This window comes from Taurulus bubalis, assembly GCF_910589615.1.
Source record: "Taurulus bubalis genome assembly, chromosome: 3".
Lineage (NCBI taxonomy): Eukaryota > Metazoa > Chordata > Actinopteri > Perciformes > Cottidae > Taurulus > Taurulus bubalis.
In genome coordinates, this window is record NC_136591.1 from 6,594,059 (window position 1) to 6,617,895 (window position 23,837).

The window sequence follows — 23,837 nt, forward strand, 5'->3', positions numbered from 1 at the left end:
CTTCTCTTCTCTTCTCTCCTCTCCCTCCGCCTGCCTTCCTTCCATCTCTCCTATATCTCAAGCTGACAGTACCTGAGGGAAGAGGCCACCTGCGGACCAAGTGGAGAATCAGCCGACAGCTGTGTGCACACTCTCTCCGGTGGCCTTCAATTATTCACTCGCTTCTCCCTCCTCCTTTTCCCTCTCTCCATCTTCACTCTGCCCTTTTCATCTCTCCCCGCCGTCTCTGCCTTTACCTCTCTGTTGCTTCTTCACACCGAGATTGCGTGCCGGCCTCCCTCGCTCTGTCCATTCCTGTTATTCCCTCATTTAAAATCGCTTCCTTCCCTTGTTTCCCCCATCCTCATCTGCTACTTTCCCTCCTTGGATGCCTTTACACTCTAGCACACACACTCCTCTTAGCATCACTCCACCATTCCCCCCCCTCTACCCCTACTGCATCAGCCCAGCAGCTCCATACCTCCACTTCACTAACTTACTCCGTCTCTTTCCCTCTGTCTCCTCGTGTCTCCCTCTTTCTCATGTGTTTCCCCAAAGATTGATGACTCTCCGCCACAAGGCGAATGGGCCTGTTTAAAGATGCATGAGGGGATGAAGCCAAGTTTTATCCTCCCTCTTCCTTCCTCCCTCCCTCCCTCCCTCCCTCCCTCTCTGCTCCCAACCCTTTCTTCTGACGGCAGGAGCCACCTCTGCGAGAGGCCTCCCACTGATCCCAGGCGGTCAGAGGCCACCTCCCAATAAGACAGCCTTCCCCCCTCCGAGCGCTTGTCAGTACGACTGAGTGTGACGTATGACGATCAGCTAGCTGACAGTGTGATAAATGACGGCGCTGTGGACCCGCAACTCATAAATGAACAAAAAAGGCTGGCAGATATCGATATGATGCTGCACCGAATCGACAGGGTGAGAAGGAAGAATCTCTGGTGCTCAGTGTGGTGAAAATAGATGAAAGAAAACTAAGTTTAAAGGGCAAGTTGTCAAATGTAATGCTATTTTTATAGACCGAAGGAGATACAAAATTGTATGAAAAGGAGATTCGATAATAATGTTTGCTATGCGTGATACACTTGGTCTCCACCAGCATCATAAGAAAGTGGTTGATAAGCTACACACAAGTATGCAAGCATTCTGGTGGATTTTATACAATGTGCAATGAGTCAAAAGAGTCCAAGGTCTTCAGAGGTCAACCACGCCGACACTGCTGTCTACACTGGCTGTCTCTGACTGGAATGGTGGTGCAAACACTCAATACACAATATCAGGCTATTTAAGCACCATTGTTTTGGTCCAGACTTAAAAAAAAACTATCCTTACATCCTCAAAAACAATTTTTCACCTGACTGATGAAACCATTTGCCCTGAATCAGGTCTGATGCATTAGAATCTACTCAAACAGCTTTACCATCATGAATATGTCGAAATGAGTCTCGAGCAAATAAACAACCAGTTGCCCTTATCACATCAACAGCAGCAGATGCTCAATATCAATGAGTAATATGTCAAATATTGATAATTAAATGTGTCGCACGTCAATAAGTTCTCAATGGTCTCAAAGATCTCTCGGTTCCACCGCTCTCCGATATTCACAGCGGACCACATTATGAGTCGAAGGTTCATAACCACGGAAGAGTCGCTTTTCTTCGATCTCAGTCATCCATATGAATCGAAGGGCGGCCAACATGTGACCCCTGAGACGAGCCGTCGCTTAGTGAATGAGCAGTTTGACCGGAGCGGACCTAATAGACTGCCATGAAGCGAGAGGTGCGGAGCGGAAAGCGTGTCTTGCCCCTCTCATCAAGGCCGACACAGATAAAGCTTCCAGCTGAAAGACAACTCTTACTCTGTTTGGTCGGGCAGAGGGATGAAGAGAGGAAGGAGGAACGGGACTATTAAAAGGGACGGTTCCACGGGGGAATGTTTTATACAGTCTGTCCCTTTAGATTATTTTAATAGCATACAGTAGGTCCAGACAGGGACATGAAGCCGTTACTGCCACTAAGATCTCCTTAAACATTTAAACAGCATAATATTCAGAGAGTCTTGGAGAGAAACCATTCTGAAAAAAAATACTTGGACATTTGGAGAAATATCCTTAATTGCTTTCATTCTGAGAGTGAAATGAGAAGATGAATATCAATCTCACACCTGTGTTTGATCGGTAAGGAGGCGGAGTCAGGTCCTGTTTAGCCTAGCTTAGCATAAAGACCAGAAACCGAGTGAAACAACTAGTTCTGTCCAAAGAACACACCCTAATAATGTAGCATGTACCTCCACCTAGAACCATGACTTTCATAATACAAAATATGAATTAGTGATCTTTCAGGAATTTGAAAAAAAAGAAAGATGTATTATTTGACCAGATCAAGGCAAGCCATTTCAGTTTACATTCAATTGTTATGTTAAGCTAGGCTTCAAAGCCCCAACCTGAAGAGACATGATACTGATCTTCTGATATCTCACTCTGAAAGAAGGCAAACTGTAGAACTATTTATTTCCATGTGGGTACCTTGCAAACGGATTTAGGCTGCATGCAGAGAAAGAGAATCAAAACCGGGAGGCAGAGGATGACCACATTTAGGGAGAGGGAGGCAAGAATGAGAGACAAGCCGAAAGGGAGGGGGAGGGAAGGACAGAGAGAGATGGAGAGCAAGAGAGAAGAACAAAGCTAGACAAGGAATCACGAGGAGTGAATGAGTGAATAGATGATAGGTGACTGCAAAATGAAGGAGGAAACTAGAAATACCGCCTAGAATGCATTTAGAAGTTGAAGTTTGCATCCATGTCTAACAAAATCAAATAATTTGTCTTTTTTTCCTATGAGAAATGTGTGTGAAATAGTCAAATATAGCACGTGAATTCTTGAGTTATGGCCAAAAATGTGTTTAGTGAAGTCACAGTGACCTTTGACCACCAAATTCAAATCAGTTCAACCTTGAGTCCATTTGAGCCAAACTTGAGAACATTTTCTCAAGGCGTTACGGAAATATCCCGAGAATGGGACGGATGTGAGGTCACAGTGACTCCGACCTTTGACCTCCAAACTCAGTTCATACATGAGTCCAAGTGCACGTTTGGGCCAAATGTGAAGACATTCCCTCCAGAAGTCCATGAGATATCACGCTCGCAAGACTGGGCCGGACGGACAGAGGCATGAAGAGCAAAGGATCCTTGACTTACCTTCTCTTTCAGCTCGGAATAAAAAGGTCCGAAGGGCGGTGACGACCTCAAACTTGTTGTCGCCGAGTCCTCGCACCTGTCTGACAGCACTGGCCAGGATCATACCTTTGGAGTACATCTCCTGAAGAGAGACAGAGACACACATAAAGAGGTAAATAGGTATACAAACTCAAGCCGACACACACGCAACCTCATGCATACTGATGATGTTATTGAATTGTTGCCTATTCCTATTATCTGCATCTCTAGACCCACAATTAGCGTATTCAGGCGCATTGTTTGCATCAATAGATGTTTAATTCAGAGTTCTGTTACAGTCGGCTGTGACGGCATTCAAGTTGAAGCGACACTGATAGACATTCTCCTCAAACTAGAGCCATTAACCATCACTACAGCGTCAAATGTATTTGCAGAAATAGCTTCCCTGTTCCCTTTCAAGCAATAACTCTGATAAATGGCCCGGAGATCTTGGACAAGAAGCATTTCAATCAGAAAGCTGCTGCAGGAATACGAACTATCATAGTACTGTATATGCTACCTTATGAGATGCATACTGTTAAGAAAGCCAGAACAAATATGTATTGATGTGATCTTTTAGACATCTACACAGATAACGCAAATTATAGGAAAGAAATATGTGGGATTTGAAATAGTGGAGCATGAAATTGCAAAAAAAAAAAAAAAGTGGATTGCATTGCATTAAAAAAAGGAGCCCAAAAACACAAGAATAACACACAGAACACTGTCAATAGGGTGTTAGGAGACATCGTAAGACAAATCCTCAAGCTGAAAAACAAACTTCTCAAATATTTAAAAAGAGACAGGCATGCTGTAGTGGGGATTTGAGTAAAGCACAGGAAGCGATCGTTGGTTAAAGTGAGATAGGGCTGTGTGTGTGTGTGTGTGTGTGTGTGTGTGTGTGTGTGTGTGTATTGTTTCATTACCCCTATTTTTTCCCCCAGCAGCTCTAGTGGAGGTATCTAAATAAGGAGGATGTTGCACTAGAGGCTTCATGAACCTCTTTACAACCTCCCTTGACAATGGCAATTAAAGTACTGGGTCATTGTCAATATGAAAAAAGAGACAGAAGGGGGAATAAAATAAATCAAACGTCAATATTATCACGGGGGCAGAACGGTGACGTGGCGAGTGTAACAGAGAAATGCCCTTAAAGTAGCTAAGAACATGTCAGATTGTAATGTTCTTGCAATACAGTCAACTGCGGAGGGGGTGGGGCGGTACATTAGGCTTCTGTAGCGGAGTGAAAATCACTGGGTTATGAAAAAGGAGTCGTCGCAGACATTGCATTATTCATGCCGATAATGTCATTATCATTGCTAAGAATGAAAAAAAAAACAGACGTCTCTTTTTTTCCTCTGTCGCTCTACAACGGGCTTGACCTGATTTTTTTCCATTCTCCGCCGTCCTGTGCACAATGTAATAACTTGATGCCGATGGCCACGCGCGCACAGCTGCATGTTTGTTCGACTGTACTGCCGAGTGGGATGTAAGCGATGAGAACAGACGAAGGAAGTGAACTTCTGACTCTCTCTCGCCATTCTTAATTAAGCCAGTGACCTTAGCTAGACACAAAAGCCTATTTTTATAGACCATAGCGCTAAAAATATAGCAGGTGGCAGAGTCAGTTAGCGAGAGGGGGGGAGCGATGGAGAGATGGAGTGTGAAATTTGAAGAAGAAAAAAAAAAGTAGAGGAATCAGGTTCATGTGAAAGGCCAAGGAGAGGACTGAGAGAAAGAAAATGAAAAGGCGCGTGGAGAGATACAGAGTTAAAAGTTAAAAACAGAAGAAGAGGCAAACTCCATAATCAGGAGGAGAAAGAGATGCGGCGAGAGGAGGAGAGGGAGGAAAGAAGGACACCATTTGGAAATGAAGCGGCCTAAGAGGGTCAGCGAGGGGTCCTTCTCATATTAAAACAGGATGTTAACAATGGCAAGAAGTGGCTCAACCTAATTACCGACTGCCAGCCGTGTGCGGTTCTCTCTCTCGAGGAGTTTCACACCAATATCTCCCCTCTTTCCTCTCTCTAAATTTAGAACAAAGTTAGAGGAAGGTGAGGAAAGGAGACAGTAGGGGTGTGTGTATGTATGTGTATATGTGTGTGTGTGGATTAGCGTGGTAGCTGCTAATTACACCCCAGTATGGGTTAACGGTAATTAATTGTTTTAATTCTACTTTTGGGGTCATGAAGGAGAGAGTTGTTTAATTGCGTAGTTGTGCATCTGTAAATACTCTCGACAGCGGGAGTCGGCAGATGAATGATGAGGAGGCGGTCAGTGTTAAGAAGGTGGATTCAGATACAACGCGTTGCATTTCGCCCACACACACACACACACACACACACACACGTAATGTTTACAGACTAATCTCAAGACGACGCACCGCCAAGGACGCAATGAGGCCTAACTATCTCTGCTTCTCCAATAACAGACACACCTGACTGGCCTGCCTCTGCCGAAGATCTCCTCCACTCTCATTTCCTCTCACGTTGACCTCCCTCCCACTCTCCACTCCCTCACTCCCACGTCCTCTCAGTCCTGCCTCCCAGCAATTATCGAGCCATATCATTTTTGCGGGGCCGTGTCACTTCGTCTTTTTCGGTGGGACTGCGTACCCTGCGTGGAACAACCCGTGTCTCCTTTCTTTTCAAAAGCAACCTGGTAAACTTCAGGAAACAATTAAGGCACAGCAATTGAGCTAAAGCCTACAATAATGGAGGCAGCGTGGGGATAAAGCAGGGAGGAGGGTAAAGAGGGTGGAAAGAGTTTTACCACCAGCATGGAGTTAAGGTTCTGCCGTGTCCAAAGCAATGCATTTTTAATGGAGGCACGAGGACACCCACTGGTTGGAACGGAGAACTGCACCTTTGAGAAAACGCCTCTTTACTCTGGTGTTTCCCCGAGTGGGGTGCCTGAAGGATTTTAAAGATGTTGCTTCCAGGCAGAGCTGTTTTGAGGCCAACAAGTCTTCATGAAGACAGCCTGTTTGCAAGACTTTCAGGTCGCTGAATGCTGACAATTAAAATGAGACACATCGTCATGTCAAAGCAGTGTCAAAAAGATTTTTTTTTCTACATATCTCAGACCAGAAAATGTAGCTTTAATAATTAAATATTGAGGGTGTGTGTCAATGCAAGGTAAGCTTAGTACCGTCTCATTCATTCGTTCATCGTTCCAGGATTTTATGAGGTCAAAAACTTAAAGGCACAATCCCAACGTCCCCCCTAAGACCTTAAGCCCTAAGCCTTCTGGGACTTCACTGACATCACTCGGGAAATGCATGAGAGTGAAAGGCTGCAATGGTATGAATCCCAAATGGGAACTCACTTTGCAGCGACAAATCACTTTACCTTGATGACACCAAAACATGTTATTTACAATTGACGGGGGTTTTAAGTTTGTGTTTTTTTAACTGCCTTATTTGAAACGTCTTCCAGGCTCTTGCCTTACGAGACGAGAGGTAATTGTGAAATAATCAATTCACTTGTTTTTGTTTGATGAAGGGAATGTTTGATGAATGAACCCGCTAACATTTTCTACGGTTGTGTTCCTCCCGATTTCATTTTCTTAATGGACCATCGTAAATCCTTAATGTGAATGTTCCAGTGTTGGTTTAATATGCCAGGCTGAACACGCGTGCCTCCCTCTTTGTTTACGTTGGGTTTTCTTTAACGCCCGCGGGCTTCCCCCGGTGCGCCCAGTGTTTAATGTCACAACGCTAGGAATTGTGGGTAATTCCCTCAGGCAAAGTCTGCAGAAAGGCGGACTTACAGAAAGTGAGCATAAAGGGCTTAAAATGTCTGCGAGAGAGCCCTCAAGCACTTGACGACTTGACAGTGGGACAGCCGCTAACCCTCACAGACGTGGCGGGAACGTGCCTCCAAGTTTGCGAGTGAGGGGATTGGGATTGGCCCCGAGACTTCTGCTAGTTTGGGGTTACGCTTGAACATGCGTTATTTCGTTTGGCGGCCTCGTGGGGCAGCGCTGTAAACACAACATTCATATAAACCGGGTTATGACTCTCCCTCCACTCGCCTTTGAGCTCAGTTCAGAGCCTCATTGGCTCCGGAGGAGAATATCTGGCTCTTCAGCAGGTGAAATGCTCCACTGTGTTGGCTGTTCGCTAAATGTGTCAGCGCTGGGCAGGCAGTGGATATTTTTGAGTTTCTTTTTTTTTTTTTTTTTACTGAAAACTGCAGCCTGCAGAAGCTTATAAACAAACACAAATGATGAGAGCAGTGGAGTCACGCGCCAGAAAACTAAAAACAATGAGCTGAAAGACAAAATAAAGCTCTGTTGCCGAGGGGAACTGCAGTCGGGCTGATAATTCTCTGTGAGGTTAATAATACAAGTGACCCCAACTTTGTGTACTGCTTTTCTAGAGAGCACCCTTAAATTTAAGGTGGTAAATCTACCTGAGCACTGCTGTCAAATTATATCTATTCTTAAATGTCTCTGTGTGATTGTGCCATAACACACACACACACACACACACACACACACACACACACACACACACACACACACACACACACATAGGGAATTAAACCCATGGAAATGTGTGACACCATGAATGTGTAACATGCTTTTGTCACTGAATAAAATGGGAACAAAAATAAACACTTGAGGTGTTACCGTCTGTTAGCGTCTGCATAGGCATTTTGGGAAAACACAGGAGGGGGCTAGCAGAGGAGCTCTCCGGCTTTGAAAGAGAGAGCTTTGCAGCGTCAGACAGACAGGCAGGCAGACAGGCAGGCAGACTGATGCACCCAAAGACTGATCCCCGATCCTAAAACCTCATCTCCCCTTTGGCCTCCTATTCAGCCTCCACCTCCCTCCCCCATCCTCTCATCCCTTCATCCCCACCAGCCATCCTCCTCACTTCCTCTCCTCACCACCCTGAAGCCAGGCTTTGGACTGTTTTCATAAACAGGCGCACACACGCACGCACACACACACACACGCACACACACACACACACACACACACACACACACACACACACACACGACACCGTATCAGGACCCTGAAGACTACATCTCAGGCCCAAAGCGTTCTCCCAAGTCAATCCCGGTGTTGACGAAATCTGCCGAAAGGGGTGATTGATGAGACGGATTGGATACAGCGCTGCAGAGGGGGAGAAGTGAGACCGAGGATCTCGCTACTCTCCCACGCCACCTCCGCTACCCCGATGATGACATCGCCGCGGCCAGAGACCTTCAAGCTGCGACTGTGATTAAATGCGATTAGTTCTGTCTGAGGCTGGGAGATTCCAGAGGATTTGAAACTACAAAAGAGTTTTTCGGGGTGTTGAAAGTTCGAAAAAAGAGAACAAGCATGGGAATGGTTTAGTTTAGTGTCGAGGCATTTTTAGTGTTTGTGTAGTAAAGACTGGACAATATGATAAAACCATGAAACCACAGTCTTGATTTAATTTAAGAGGCCAATCTTAAGACTAGTGCAGGCTGCACCAATTCTGCAAGATGTATGGGTATTAGACCAATTTAAGATTAAAGTCAAAACAGATTAGCTGACATTAGGGGCCCTAAGCTGCTGCTCACACCGGACCAAGTGACGGCGTTGCAGCAAAACCACCTGTATGTATTAAATGGAGCAGGTTGCATTGTATTCCTATTAATTTCTTTAAGTTGTCTTACTTTATTGTGTCAAATACTTTAGTTTATGGCCAAATATCTGCACAACTGACATTCTTATCATCCTCAACCGTACGTGAATGTGAAAGATGCTAACATGCTAAACATCTGCATGTTACCTTGGCACGGTGGACACTGTGATCCTTAGAATTAGATTAATTCATGAGATGAGGTTAAGTAATAATAATGGCTACTGATACAACTCTTTAGTCAGTCGAGTTTTAGTTCCACTTTATTTCCGTTTTCTTTACCTTCACATAAGATAATTAATTATGTGATGTGTCATTAATATGCAAATTCAGGCGTGACACGTTAAGCAACATTTGAAGGCTTTAGCCACATTCCATTGAAAATAGTCGTCAAAACAGCTTGTAGTTGAAGCACTTGGATGAATAGTATCCAGAGAATTCCTGTAATCAATGGACCTGGTCTGAGATCAATTGTGTGTGTTCTGTGCCCCGTCATCAACATGACAATACGTGTGCTCTCGGTGTAACAGAACACACATACATGCATGTCTCTGCACTGCGGGGGGAAAGCAAGCCACCGACTCATATTTCAATTTCTGACATGAAGTGGTGCTGAGAGACTTTCTGTCGGCCCATGCAATCTTCTGCTACCCCCGCGCTCTCTCCATGGAGGTGGCACCGGGTGGCACGTAGCGCGGTGCTCGGCCTCAGCTGGCCGCACAAAGCAGGGATGACGGGAGAGATTGTACTCGACCTCTCCGCTCACCCGAAACATGATGAAGCCCGCTGCTTTCTCAGAGGGGAGAGTCACATTGGCAGGATGACTTTAAAAAGTCTAAACAACAGCCTCTGTTTCCCCCCACACACACACAGAGGCAAACTTTCATCTTTCCAGAATCTGTCGCGCCCACGCCGACAGTGACATGCAGTATAAAGTGCTGACTCGCTGGCCTCCCTGCCGATTCCCGCTCTGCCAGTGACAGAGCGTGCTCGGATAAATAAAGGCAACAAATGCAATGGAAAGAGAAATCGAGGGGAAGGAGAGTGCACGGAGGGCTATAATTAGTAAGTGATTAACGAGCAGGCTTCAGACAGGTCCCACATCATTGATTGTGATGTTGTGCAATGCTGCTGCAGCGGAAACGAGCCGGCCCTGGGAAGGGGCGCCAAGGTCGCGCTCTCACACACACAGAAATGTGTTTGTTCTAGATACATCCAACGGTCATTAGCAGGAACATGAAGGTAAAGCACAGAATGTCAAGAGAGGTTGTGGTCGCTCAAGAATAACTGGAGAACACAGAATTTCTGCATTAAAAGCATTTTTTTCAAAGGGATAATACCAGGGTTTGAGAAAGCTTTATTTCCTCTAATAACATGATGAATACTCAACAGCTAAACGTATTAATAATCTATTGTGCAATCATATCTACTGTTATTTTCCGTCCGTTGTTGCATCATTGTTGCGGGATAATGTGAGAGCAGATTGATTTGCAAAGTCTGCACTGTATTTACCTCCAGGGCTGAGGAGTGGGTACCGACTAAAACACATCCGTAGCATTTAGTATTCCAAAAAGTCAAGTATCAAAAGTTGACAGAGTGCTTTGTCAGTTTTTTGTTTACGAACTCTTTAATCAGAAAAGCTTTTTTCAATTTCAGATTCTACGTATATTATTGAGGTAGTTCTGATGCGTTGAGCAGTTTGTGGATGACCTAAGTCAAATGAATAAAGCTAAAGGAGGCTGCAATACATACACAACACACATGGGGGTGTGCAAAGAGGTTCCCTGCGATGTAAGGTGAAGTGGTTTGTAGCAAATGGGTTGGAACATGCACATTTAAAAAAGGCATGGTCATTTAAAAAAGCAAAAGAAATAATTAAAAAAAGAGCGTGTTCAGCACGGTAGTGCTGAAGGACACGCGTGTACGTAAAACGCAAGTAAAACTGCATTCTTAAGTGCGCATGTAAAAGTATATACATGTGGGATGGTATATATGGGTATGCTGTGCGGGTATGTATGTGGATGTAGATGGAGGTGTATATGTAGATGCATATGTATAAGCATTTGTTAGTGTAGATGTGCATGTATATAAATATTAGCATGTATACTCGCTATAAGCTAAACCATTGATACTAAAATAACTGTTTTGATTATTTACTATAGATTTTATTACGTTGATTTAAATTTTAAGGATTGTTCTGTTGTGTTGAAAATGCAAAATAAAAAAAAACTGCATTATTTACTCACAGTTGCACCAACAAAAAACAGTTTGTAAAGACACGATACTAAAAGTTTTAAATCTAAACAGGTGGAGGGGAAGCTGCCATATTGCCTGCATCTTGGTCTGCCTGCTCTCCACTTTATGCTTTTTCAACTCCCAACTCCTTCCCTCCCCACGCCCCCCTCTCCTCCTCCTCCTCTCCCTCTCTCTGATGATGAGGCAGGCAATGCTAAGCGAAATTTCAAACTCAGCTGTCAGACAGAAGGAGAACGAAGAGAGGTACAGGGAGAGAGAAATGCTGAGGGAGGCAAACAGAGAGAAGTCTTCCCCTAATTCGTTCTTACTCGGGGAACTGGTCAGATGCCAACATCAATGTACTTTCCAGTACGGCTGAGCGGGCACAGAGAATGCTGGCCTGTCATGCGTGGCGTAATGTCGCTCCGTCCTTGCCCCCATTCTCTACTCTGCCGGGCTAATGATGATGATGATGATGATGATGACAATGAGAAGGCGGAGGAGAAAGAGAACGGGAAGGGGACGCTTAGGATGCGCTCAGCTGCTCGTCGTATAGATTTCTGTTCGAGGGAGTTACTTCGCAGGCGCGCCCGCGGAGGATGTGGGCGTGTCGGCAGGAAGCGGCGGGAGGGAAGGAATGTGTGAGCGTGTGCGTGTGCTCCTCTCGCGCTTACTGTACCTTGTCATTGTTGTAGTAGGCCAGACTCTCTCCATCAAATCTCACCCACCTCCTTTGAAAAACACAGTTTCTGCAAAAGAGAAAGTGAGGTACAAATTCAATCCATGTGGCTCAATCGACCAAACTAAACCACTTTGGAGTGAAAGAAGCAATGCCGATCTAAAAGCGTCACGACACTAAGCCGGTTACTAAATCTGCTCTGAACAGGTACTCATATTTCATCAAGAGTGCCATTGATTCATTAATGTCAAGAGTTGTATCAACAGCTGTCAATTAGCATAATCAAAACAAATGGGCACTTTCAATTTGAATATTCAACAGCCATGGGCGGTTTGCCAAATCTATGCAAATAGGGTGGTGAGGGAGAATATATAAGGAAGTAAATGATTGATAGCTCGGGTTTGGAGTAACGGTGAAGCAAGTTGCTCGGAGAGACACTGGAAAATAAATGTTGTGCTGCCAGAAAAAGCCAAACTAAGTGAGGGAAGACATATTTTGCATCTCAATGCTCCAATGTTATCTCCCATCTTGCTTTCCTTTCGTTGGTGCAGCGCACTACGGATGGATCTACTTCAGGCGTCTGGGTCTCCCACCATTTATCAGTCTCAAATGGTGGGAGACACATTGGGGAAGCGGTAATAGAGTGCCGAATGAAAAGGGGCTGCAAAGAAACAGGAAGCCGTGGCGGACTGACTTTGGTGGTGACTTTAGGTGCAACTTTTTGGAAGTGACATGAGGCCCAATTTGGATTGATGGGGTGAAAGGTCTGTAAAACTGAGTGAGAGCATTAAATACATATTCATAACACTACATTTGCAATGTGGAGCTGCAGGGTGACCTCCGTGATGAGTTCAAGGAGATCGATCATAGATCGTTATCATCAGATTAAGAACAATTTCTCGTGTCTGACGCACAATCACAATTCCCTTCTGCAGCACTGCGACCTACCCTTGAGGTGACAGCTTGTCCAGCCAACCCACTTTGAGCACCTGGTGTTTGGGGGCTCCGTAGAAGCATGCGTATGGAGAAATATCCGGCAGTGCCTTGCCGGTGGCGACCCCCAGAGCGTCTGCGGGACCCGAGTAGAGGTCACACTCCACCACCATTAAAGATCCGTCTTTAGGGCCAGAGGCTGCTGGTCCCACAGCAAGACCCTCAGGGTTCGCTGGAAGACTTTGGTTCAAAACGGCTCGCGGCAAAATGCCGGCACACTCGTCCACCGTGGCGTATTCGTCTTTGTGGGGGTCCGGGATCGTTGGAGCAGGGGGAGGAACTTTTTCCTTGGATTTCTTCCGTTTAGACATCTTCTTTCTGTAGGACCATAGCTGATATTAAAAGGAGCTGGCCTGACAACATGTGGTATGTCTTCTTCTTTTTTTTTTTAATCATTTTTATACAAAAACTAAAATGTTAAATTTGTATTTTTTAAATTACCTGTTGAACCTATTTTTTACTGAGCAACAACAACAACAGATGAAAAATAGCCTCTTTGCTAACTTTGGCGCATTTACAGATTTTTTTAAATGAATGTGCCGACCTATAAGCCGACCTTACCAAATAAACCATTATTAAACTCAATGTGGAACGGCCAAGAAATGGTTACAACCTGACTCTAGCTATATGTACTTAGCACATAAGACATGACAGTGGTTCTGATCACATCTATTTGCATGTTTCCAAAACCAGTCCTTTAAGAAGGCCTCCTGTCCTGTCAAGAAATGTAGAATTATTGCCCCAAATCACAATGCAGCCTAAGAATTGCTTCCTTTTTGTGGCCGCTCTTTCTTTAAAGAGGCTAGAGCGTGGGACAGCTGCAGCACATACCTCTGTTTCTTCGGTTTCATCTTGTCCTTAAAGCCCCTCTGGTGCCCTTCGTTAGCACCGTGGTCCTACAGAGCACACAGGAGATTAGCATCAGATAAAAGAAGGTGTCCATCTTCCAGTCAGACACCGTTATCGTGTTGGCGCACAAAGCTACGTTAACTTTAGCGGCCAGGTGACATTTCCATTAACCTCAGGTGGCAAACTGAAACAAGCACATTTCCCACTCGGCCGTGTGTCCATGGTGACAACATTTACACCGAGAAGGAAGTTTGCTGTGCAGCCCTGTGGTTGAAACGCCACTGATAAGTGTTGAAGATCTGAGAAATGTCTGTTCCTCTTTGGTAAGCTGCTACTCACTGTCCACCCGTGGGAGTGTATGCTGTCTTACCGGAATGCTTTCAGGGTTGTTGTACAGGAACAATTCTCCATAGGGAGCAATAGGTGTCAAGGTTCTTTGAAGTGGAGCTAAAAAGGATACAGAGACAACACAATGGTGGTTTTTGTCGCGGCATTGAAACTGGCAGAACACAGTGTGAAGGCCTAAACACGGGGCATGAAAGTGAGGAGCTTAACAGGATTGTTCCAGTCAAATTTAAATCACTCGGTGCCCTTTGATTAAACCAACTCATTGATCTGAATAAATGTGAAAACACTTGATCCCTGTAAGCAGTAAACCAATTACATTTTGTTTCAGCATGCCTATCTCTCTGCTGCGGCCTTTTCCCTGCCCAACTGGGAGTATGATCCTCCTTAGTGTGCCTCAAACAGACCGAGTCTCTGCCAAGGCCATTTCTCTGTCTTGGCTGCTGCGGGGATTGGGTCGCTGGTAGTGAAGACGAAGGAGGAGAGCGGAGAGCGGAGAGACTCTGGCCAGACACTATTAGTCTGGAGACCTGGGGCCACCCTGCGTGGGCCGCGGCCTGTCACTGTGAAAAATGACACCGCCCTCTCCTGAGGATAGTGAGGGCCAAAAGACGCCGCCGGGCAAGACACGCACATAGACACCGGCGGAGAGGCAGATATGCACGCGGACGAAGATCGAAACTCCCTCAGACACATAAAGATGCTTCGAGACAAACACGGACATGAAAACGAATGGATAGTCAAATAAGTACACAGTGGATGTACTACTTTTTAAAGCTTTACAGACACACACACACACACACAGACCATTACAGCAGGGCACAAAGGGCGTGTGCTGTGCTGGGTAAGCTCTATGAAGGGGTCAGTTTACTGGATGATGGAATCCACTCCAACACAGCCACCCTCTCTGCGGACGGGCTCGGTGGCCATATAGCAACCATCAGTCATCATCTATCAGCCGACCTTCAGGCCACTGGCGGTTCTCTCCGAGGGCCCGCCGGACACTACTGTACTCCATTCCTGTCTGGTTCCCTCTATTCTTCCCTCACCGGTTCTGCCTCAGTCTCTCCCGGTCGACCACGCCGCTTCTTTATCTGCTCCTGACCAGACTCGCTCTCTCTCTAGTCGCCATCCGGGAAGAGACCTAGATGCCGCCATCAGTTCGGAGTTAGTGAGGAGATTGATTTTGTTACAAACTGCCACCGTCTGAATTCAAATTGGTCACCGAACTGATTATTATTCCGGTCGCTGCTTCCCGGAATTTACTCCTGAATAGCTCAAGAATAATACATGTCAAGAGAGTTTTACCTCCATTAATTGCTGTTTTGTTCTTCTAAATGATGACAATGAGACCTAGATGTACGCTACAGATGATAATAATAAGGGCTGTTACTTTGCATGTGTCTATGGTTGCTGTACGGTTACTTTCTATACCAATATGTAAACTGGACCCTTAAGAAAGCTTTTACATTGGACATGTATCAAAACTTGAGCAAAAAGTGATCTACTCATCCCTTTTTGGTATTTATTGCTGATTAGCGCATCTTCACAAGCAATGATTTATTCAGTATTATACAGCACTTTTTTAATATTCACAGGAAGTTTTCTATATCTGCTTTTCAGCAGTAGTGCATCCTAATTTGTGTTTGTTCTGAGGTGTGACTTGGTTCAGTGTATTCAGTGCACCAAGGTTGCTAACTGTCAACACCACCGCAGAAAACAACTCAACATTAAGAGTGCTTAGAAAGGGAAGTGCATTAAACTGGCCATAGAAAGTAGCCTTACAACTGCAATTATTCATACATTTTAGTCATTAATGGACTGACTTGCTTTGTGTGCTTTCCGCTGAATAGCTGCTGAAGAAGCACCAGACAGAAAGATTTCCCTTGTGGAAAAAAATAAAAATGTACAAGTGGAGTTGTTGCGGTGTTAATTAACATTCTGTCAGCCTCCAACGGCAAGTTTTGATTGAATACTGTGAGACTTTTAGATCTCTTCTCAGAGTAAACTCTTCAAATATGCTCGGGTAAAATGATATGTCAAATCTTGCCTTGCTAGAGCTTGCTATGAGGGGAGATTTAGCTTTCTCGTCGAGTTCCCCGTTCCCCTGCTCGGGGACCGTCCTTGGCTCCCTCTCTTCCTCCGTCTCTCCGCCTGCTTTGCATCCATCTCCTCTTCCTTCCTCCCAACCCACTTCACTGTCTTGCCGCTCTCTCAAGTCTCACTCCCCGCCTTGTTCCGCACAGAGAAAAAGTTGGTAAAAACACGGCCTACCAAGAGACCGCTGCTGTACGCGGAACAAGGGAGGGAGGGAAGCCCAAAAAAAATATAGAAAACGTGAGGGGAGTCTAAGTGTAGAAAACGGACTGAAAACTGTTGCTATGCTGCAGATGACTGCAGCGAAGACGTGGTCAGATGTGGACCCGGAAAGACTGATGTTCACAGGCGTTTCACACACACACACACACACACACACACACACACACACACACACACACACACACACACACACACACACACACACACACACACACACACACACGCAGGCAGTCGTTGCAGCAAAGCAACTGATAATCCTGGGACGACACGTCTACCTCAGCACACACGGCAGCTCACGTCGTACCTCGTCAGATGAGACCTGAGGGTCGACTAAGCCCAATAAATACAGCAAGGGAAACAGGAGGAACTCAAAACGTATTTGTCCTGGTTGTACTACAAGCCTGCGTGTTGTTAGCAAAGTTAAACAACTTCTAAAAAAACTTTGGAGGGCTGGGTGACAGGAATACACACCAGGCTCTCGCTGAGGGACACGATGTGAGAGAGATATTCCCTGTGAGATATGTGCTTGAAACAGGGGCGATGCAGTTTCCCACGACACAGCCACTGAACACCCTCCCCCTCCCCCCCCACACACACACACACACCCCTCATCTCCTCTCCCTTCTTTCATCCGGGCAAACAACAGCGCCGCTGACTCCACTGCCGAATGAAATATTCATGGCAGAGACGATGAAGCGGATGCATCTGAGAGGCGGTGTACCTTTCTGTATGCTGTTTGCACCGACGGGACCTACGGAGCCAGTTGGGTGTTCGGGGCTGGTTGTTTGCGCTGGCGGTGCGCTCCTGAGGAGGGCGAGAAATCGGTGAATTAGAACCACCGATGCAGCACATGGGCGGAAAAATAGGTAACAACATTTGGAAGGAGGGAAAGAAGAAAAAAAAAGGCCTTCAGATTAGAGATGTGCAACGGTGAAAGTTAGTTTCACGGTTTAGAAGTTCATGATTAGAATGAGGGGTATTAATTTACGTGAAATGCAGAAATGAAAATAAAAATAGAGGCCTCAGGTTCTCCATTAGTTTAAATCTGAACGCAAGGAGTAAAGTCTTGTTTTCATATTCACTCAGCGTGCAACCGGATTTCTCCAGGTGCTTTTCACAGCGCTCCTCTAACTTGTTTGAATAGTTCTTCTCACTTTCATTAAGTCAAACTTTACACTCAAAGGAATAGTTCAACATTTCCCTAAAATACACGTCATTGCTTTCATGTGAGAGTTAAGTGAAACGATGGATACCGCTCTCGTGACTGGATGCTAAATGTGAAGCTAAACTTAAAGCGCATCTCTGGCCAACTCTCTGCAACAAAGTGAACAAGCCCCCCCCAAAAAAAAAACTTTGAACCATTACCTGTCCTGAAGTGGCAGCACGGTCTGATTCGGGATTTCGGGGACGGGCCGGTGCCTCAGTCGGTAGGAGCGGGTGAGCCGTTTGCCGACGGGAACCTTAAAACTGGGCTGCGCCTCATAGATGGAGTTGTCCACCATGTCTCCTTGGAAACCCCAATTGCCGTCAGTGAGCGTTGGGTGCGGAACGTCAGCCGTGCAGGGGAACGGGTCGGCGCTAGACAGCGAGGGGTCCTCCGAGGAAATCTCCCAGTCTGAGGGAATTTCAGATACGGAGGGGGACTCGCTGCTGCCGCCGCCGCCGCTGCTACTGCTGCTGCTGCTGCTGCTGCTGCTGCTGCTGGAGGCAGAGACACTGGTGTGTTCTTGGGGGGCCCTTTCGATGTTCTGGGGATCGCGCGGGGCCGGTTGAGGCGGGAGAACGAATCCGCTCTCTTGGACGTCCTCAATTTCGGTTCCCAGTCCGGCCCCCGTAGGCAGCGTCCTACTGCCCTCCGACTGATCATCCCCCCTCTCCTTTGGCTGAGGGCGACATGAAGTCCCCCTCTTTTTATCCTTCAGGAAGACGTGTCTCGGGCGCGGCACAGGCGTCCTCCGGCGCATCCCGTTCGTTATCTCTCCCTCTTCGTCATCTTCCTCTCCACCGCTCGTCTCCTTCACCCCAAGCGCTTCCAAACTTCGCAGAATGCGCCTACGGTGGCCCGTGGGGAACACTTTGAGCCCCAGGAGCTGATTGTCGGTGAGGTCCCTGCAGTCTTCTAGAGCTCGATAGCCTTCTATCTGGAAATACGGGGTGTACTGGGACAGGCGGAGGGTGGACAGCCACTCCACGATCTCCTGGCTCGGCTCCGACATGATGCTCTAGTCTCACCTCTGCCACATCAGGAACACATTCAGAGGATGTAGTGGTCCGGCTTTAAACTGTAGACACACAACAAAAACAAAGTACAGTAAACGAAAAAGGCTGAAAGTGTCGTCAGACTGACCCCACTCTTAGACTAAAATATGAACCTGTGAAATGTCCAATAAGTCTTACAGAACTACTTAAATATATCTGGAAGGCTCTACTGATGCATATTTCTGCAAACCCAAATTAGTAAGTAGATATTGATTTCGTCATTTCTGCAGGTGAAAATGTATTTAAAAAGGAGTAGAATTTTTACCTCTTTTCCACTTTGATGACATAACTGGACCTCATCAAGGAAAAAGTTCAACATTTGGGAGAATACACATTCGATGATACCACTCGAACGTTTGTACGGGGGAAATGAAGCTACAGCCTGGAGACGGTACGGTTAGCTTAGCATGAAGCAGGAGGGAAGCACCAAGTCCGTAAAGTGTAAATGCCAGAGTTGTTGCTTTTGACTCCAGGGGTGTCTTTTATAAAAGTAGTGACCATTGCTTATCTATTTTACTCAAGTCATGTCATGGTGACCGTGGCCTGCATTGTGATTATAGGACTCACAATGAGGATACGGACTTAAACGATTGTGCGAGAGCGCCCGCTGGCTCCATTTCCAGACTTTGCTCAATTACACAATCCGTACGTGCAGCGGGTGAAGATGGAGAAGGCCGAGTGCGTTTGACAGACACCACGTCGTCTCCAGTGGTCCGATACATACATTGGATTATAGCTGTCATCACTTTGTCTGTATACAGTAGCCTTTATAGACCTTGAATGAATACATCAAGTTGTGATCACTGCAGCGATTTGGCACACGAAGAATCATTTGACAACTAAAACCGTGGGCTACTCGGAGATTCATGCACAGTATTAGAAGATATTTTTGGAAGCTATTGACGCTCTGTTCTGCAATTTTTTCACTGCTATTTGATGTAATCTTAGATTTCCAGAACAGCGCTTCACAGCTGACCTAAAGTGTCGGTGGTCCGGCCCTCAACAGCGCTCGGGGGCAGGAGTCTTAGAATTGAAAGCTGTTTATGGAATATAGTTATGGCTCATTTGCACAAATAACACTTTTTTATGTTTATGATAAAGCGGAACTACAAGCGCTGTGTGTTATGGAGAGATTAAATCATCATATGCATACGATTTCATTTCCTGACCCGTCTTCCATTAAACGCCTTATCATCTGTCTCGCCAATTTTCCTTAAAATGTTCACTTAAAAAAATAAAAAATAAGATGCTGGTGTGCAGATTTTTCTTCTTTTTTTAAAATTATTTTCCCCCGGCTTCAAGCCTTTGCGCTGAGCTAAGCTAACCGTCTCCTGGCTATAGCTTCACATTTTACCCCGCAGACATGAGATCAACATTGATCTTGTCGTGCAATCTCAGCAATATAGCGAACAAGCCTCTCTCCCAAAACGTCTACTCCTTGAAGCGAAAAAAAAAGAATGAAAAAAAAGATCAAGGCCCATGTGCTTTACATTCATCAGCAAGTGAGCACAAAAAAAACTAAACGAAAACCTAAATTTGCAACACCCCCAGATGAAACGGCAGGAAACTGTGAAGAAATAGCACGGCAGTGTTACAGCAGGACTCTATGGTCCGGTTTTGGGAAGAGACTTACCTCAAAGTGTGATATTTGAATCAAATGACACACAAAGGGGATTTCTGCAGGAAAGGCCAACGGACATCATCTCCCTTTAATCACAGAATTTACAGATCCAAGCTTTACATCACAGCTCACTGCCCAGCAACTTAAACTAACAAAGCTATTGCAAAATGTCTGTTTCCTCGTGCTTTGACACCGTCTCTTCAAAGTCTAATGAATAGTGTGGCAGAACTGCTATCTATCTATCTATCTCTCTCACACACACACACACACACACACACACACACACACACACACACACACACACACACACACACACACACACACACACACACACACACACACACACACACACAAACTTCAAACTCACAGTTAGACACCAACATCTTGACAAGTCCACTTCTCTTTTAGGTTGCAAACCTACGGTGCAGAGCGCAGGGGACGTGAAGTGTTACTTCTGCTTTCAAGTAAACACAGTCTTGTGGCATATGCATGTGTGTATGCATTGTGGGAGCTTTACCGCAAGCTGTCCACAGAACAAACATGAACAGGAACTGACTTCAGATATTTTATCCATGCATCAACCTGCTGAGAATAAAGCATCCCTACCTATTTTATTAAAAGGCTATTTTCAGACTACAACCTGATAGGATAGTTGCGCAAACGCACAAAATATTTTTTTTTTCTCAGAATGACACCAGTTGTGTTCTTTGTTGACCTTTTTTATCTTGTGAGCACATCACATAGAACAGTTTTTTTTTTTTTTTTTTTGCACTAAACACACAGTTCCAGCTCCACACAACAGTATTTAGTCCTCACAATAGCAAGTCCATCAGACCTGCCCAGCTGTGTGTTGCAGTGTTAACATGCAGGGACCTGTACTGGCTGATAGCCAGCGCAGGCACACGCTGAAGCTTGCTAGCACATTTGACCTGGCCTGCTCCTCACCGCTGCCTTTTGGTACTTATACGCCCACTCACACCGCGCAGACACACACACACACACACACTAAATATAACCACCATAGAGCACACACATTCAGCAAACATTATTGAGGGAGTTTTGATCCACAGATACCGCCCGGTGTCAAAGCCCACAGGGTGTTAAGATCAATAAGGGGAGCAAAAAGAGAACTTCACAAGATAAACAGCGTGCACATCTCACACGGGCATGGCAACATGTGAAGCTGTGTGTGTGTGTAATACAGTATGTTGGCTACAAAGCTCACTGAGATACAATAGGACTGCAATGTATAAGATTCATTTCTAAAAGATATTGTTTCCTCTGCAAAACCAAACTATACGTGTGAAAGCATGCTGCCCGCACAGGAGATGTGTTCCACCCACTAAGCAAACCACAGGTATGGTTACAGCAGAAGGTGAGTCATGGCCTATGCACGCCCATGCATGCACATCTAGTGCATCACACTTCTTCTGCATAATATCCCTCCGCCAACCAACTTGGATCAAAGTCCAATTTGTGTCCTCTTCCTGGATTGACGCTAAGTAATACCTAGGGATGCTTTGCAATGTGTGTGCCTTGTTAAAATAGAATGACTTCAATATGAATGCAGCCTCACACACACACACACACACACACACACACACACACACACACACACACACACACGTATCAAAGAATATAATTTAAAACTGTGGTTAAAAAAAAACATGCTTAAGTAGTTAGTGCGGGACTGTGTTATTATTTAAGGTAGTATTTGCGCATTGTGTTTATTATTTGTGTTTGCACTTGCGGGGAAAAGGTATCACACGAATATAACTTGCCAGTTTTAAGTGCGGGAGATGCAGTTTCACTTCATCTTCATTACACTTGTTTTAATGTCCCTACACTTGCACTCTTGACGCATGTTAAAACAATTAAATAAAAAAAAAGGTAATTTAACTTTAAGCTAGTTTCTTTCGGTTTCGTGCCCACCGTTATAAATCAAAAACAATTAAATAAACACCAGTCGGGGTGTTTACGTAAGGCGTTGCAGTGCGTCAGGTGGGTAGTTCGCAAAGCTTACCTGCGGTTTAAAAACAGGTGGCAACCTCACGGCATCCGCTCCGTTTGCGCATTTTTTCTTCTTTTTTTTTGGTGTTGTTGTTTGCGGCTGCCTGTCGCGAGCCCTGGCCACGCGCGTGCTCTCTCACACACCTACACGCTGGTCTGCTTCCGCTCCCTGCTTGTCGCTTTGGCCACGCCCATTTCAGCGCGTGGGCACATGAGTCCAGCGCCGGCGGAGTGAGCTGCTGCAGAAGGACAGTCACCGGATAGCTTCCGCCTGCTGGATGTGACGGTGGGGATTGTTGTCCCGTTGAAAGTTGTCAACAACAACAACAACAACACAAATGGGCTCGCGTATGAACGGCAAAGTGGAGACACTCGTTTTGTTGTTCTGGGGCTGACTTGCATGTCCCTGCTTGATCCCCAAAAAGGCCTCTAGGCTGTGTATTCAACGCACGCACAGGAATGCAGCCTGGCACACTCAATGGAGCGAGTCCTGAGGAATAAAAGCACAGATTTAGTTTCATTATTTGCATCTGTCGTTATTCATTGAGTGCTATCGTTGTTGATGGTGCGGTCGCATTTCATGCATACACTGTATAATGAGCTGTGGAGAGCAAAGGCATTTGATTGACGATCAAAAACAAATGTAATGTAATATTTTAAATGTAAAACAGAAAGCTAACTGACAGTGTGAACATTGTTGGCACATACAAACATGTATTGTATGAAACGGATATACTGTTCCTACTAGTATGACTACTTGCAATACAATTGATGACAAATGCACCTGAACTTCAATTCCAAGTTCAAGTATAATAGTCACTCCAACAATGAAATAAAAGAAGCTTGGATAGAATACTATTTCTAGTACAGCCTCTATACATGTAGCTTCAAGACAAACAGCATGTGTCTTAAACAGTGTAACCCCTCTAACATGGATATAACACTATTGTATTAGTATTATAAGTAACATAATAACAGAGTACAGCTTCAGCCACATGGTGGTGACAGAGTGCTGCAGCACTGTAGCTTCTGGGACTCTGGCCCTTCCACAATGAAGACATTTTGACACGTCATCGTGGTAAAAGCACAGGACTAAATAATAATAATAATAATAATAATATCACAGATGCCTCAGGTTCAGGGTGGTATTGTGCATGCAGGCTCACCGTCACACTGTTCTGTCCATTGTGATGTCCGTGATGGAGTAACACATGTTTCTTTAAAATAAGTAAAGTTTATGTTAAATAGCTTTGTACTGATTTTTAACATTGTGTTATTTGCCTGTTGGGATAATCCAGATTCATAAACTAGAATTATAATCTTCCATCCAAGTATCTCTGCTTAAACACTGTACTAAGGGACATAATGAGATTCCATACCTCACTTTTTTATTTTTTATATCACTAATTTTATATCATTTTATATTAATTGACATGCAAAATATAAGCTGAATTTATAAAGTATAATGCTGTGTGTTACTATTGACCAACCCAGTGTATAAAGTCAATAAAAGTATTGACAAACTTTACACAATAATACAATATATCATATTAAACATAATTACTTGTTTCATTCTCTTGGGGTATATTCAATGTATCAATTAGCATTCTGAAAGGAAAGTTACTTTCTGTAGTGAGTATACTTTCTAACGATTCGGTAAATACACTTTACTGGTAACACGGCCCTTTTGTATTTTTACTTTTGCGGCT

General features: G+C 45.0%; 1 protein-coding gene across 1 annotated transcript in view; it reads right to left on the minus strand.

Annotated features, from left to right (window-relative positions):
• arap2 (ArfGAP with RhoGAP domain, ankyrin repeat and PH domain 2) overlaps positions 1-22,262 on the minus strand; it is a 105,617-nt gene extending 83,355 nt beyond the window's left edge. Inside the window, exons 1-9 of the mRNA XM_079215211.1 lie at positions 22,142-22,262; positions 17,954-18,520; positions 17,604-17,902; positions 16,960-17,039; positions 13,945-14,021; positions 13,557-13,621; positions 12,681-13,043; positions 11,733-11,802; positions 3,178-3,298 (exon numbers count right to left, since the gene is read on the minus strand). Coding sequence (XP_079071337.1) covers positions 3,178-3,298; positions 11,733-11,802; positions 12,681-13,043; positions 13,557-13,621; positions 13,945-14,021; positions 16,960-17,039; positions 17,604-17,902; positions 17,954-18,454 — 1,576 coding nt within the window. The 5' untranslated portion in view covers positions 18,455-18,520; positions 22,142-22,262. The remainder of the gene's footprint in view (positions 1-3,177; positions 3,299-11,732; positions 11,803-12,680; positions 13,044-13,556; positions 13,622-13,944; positions 14,022-16,959; positions 17,040-17,603; positions 17,903-17,953; positions 18,521-22,141) is intronic.
• Between the last annotated feature and the right edge of the window lie 1,575 nt (positions 22,263-23,837).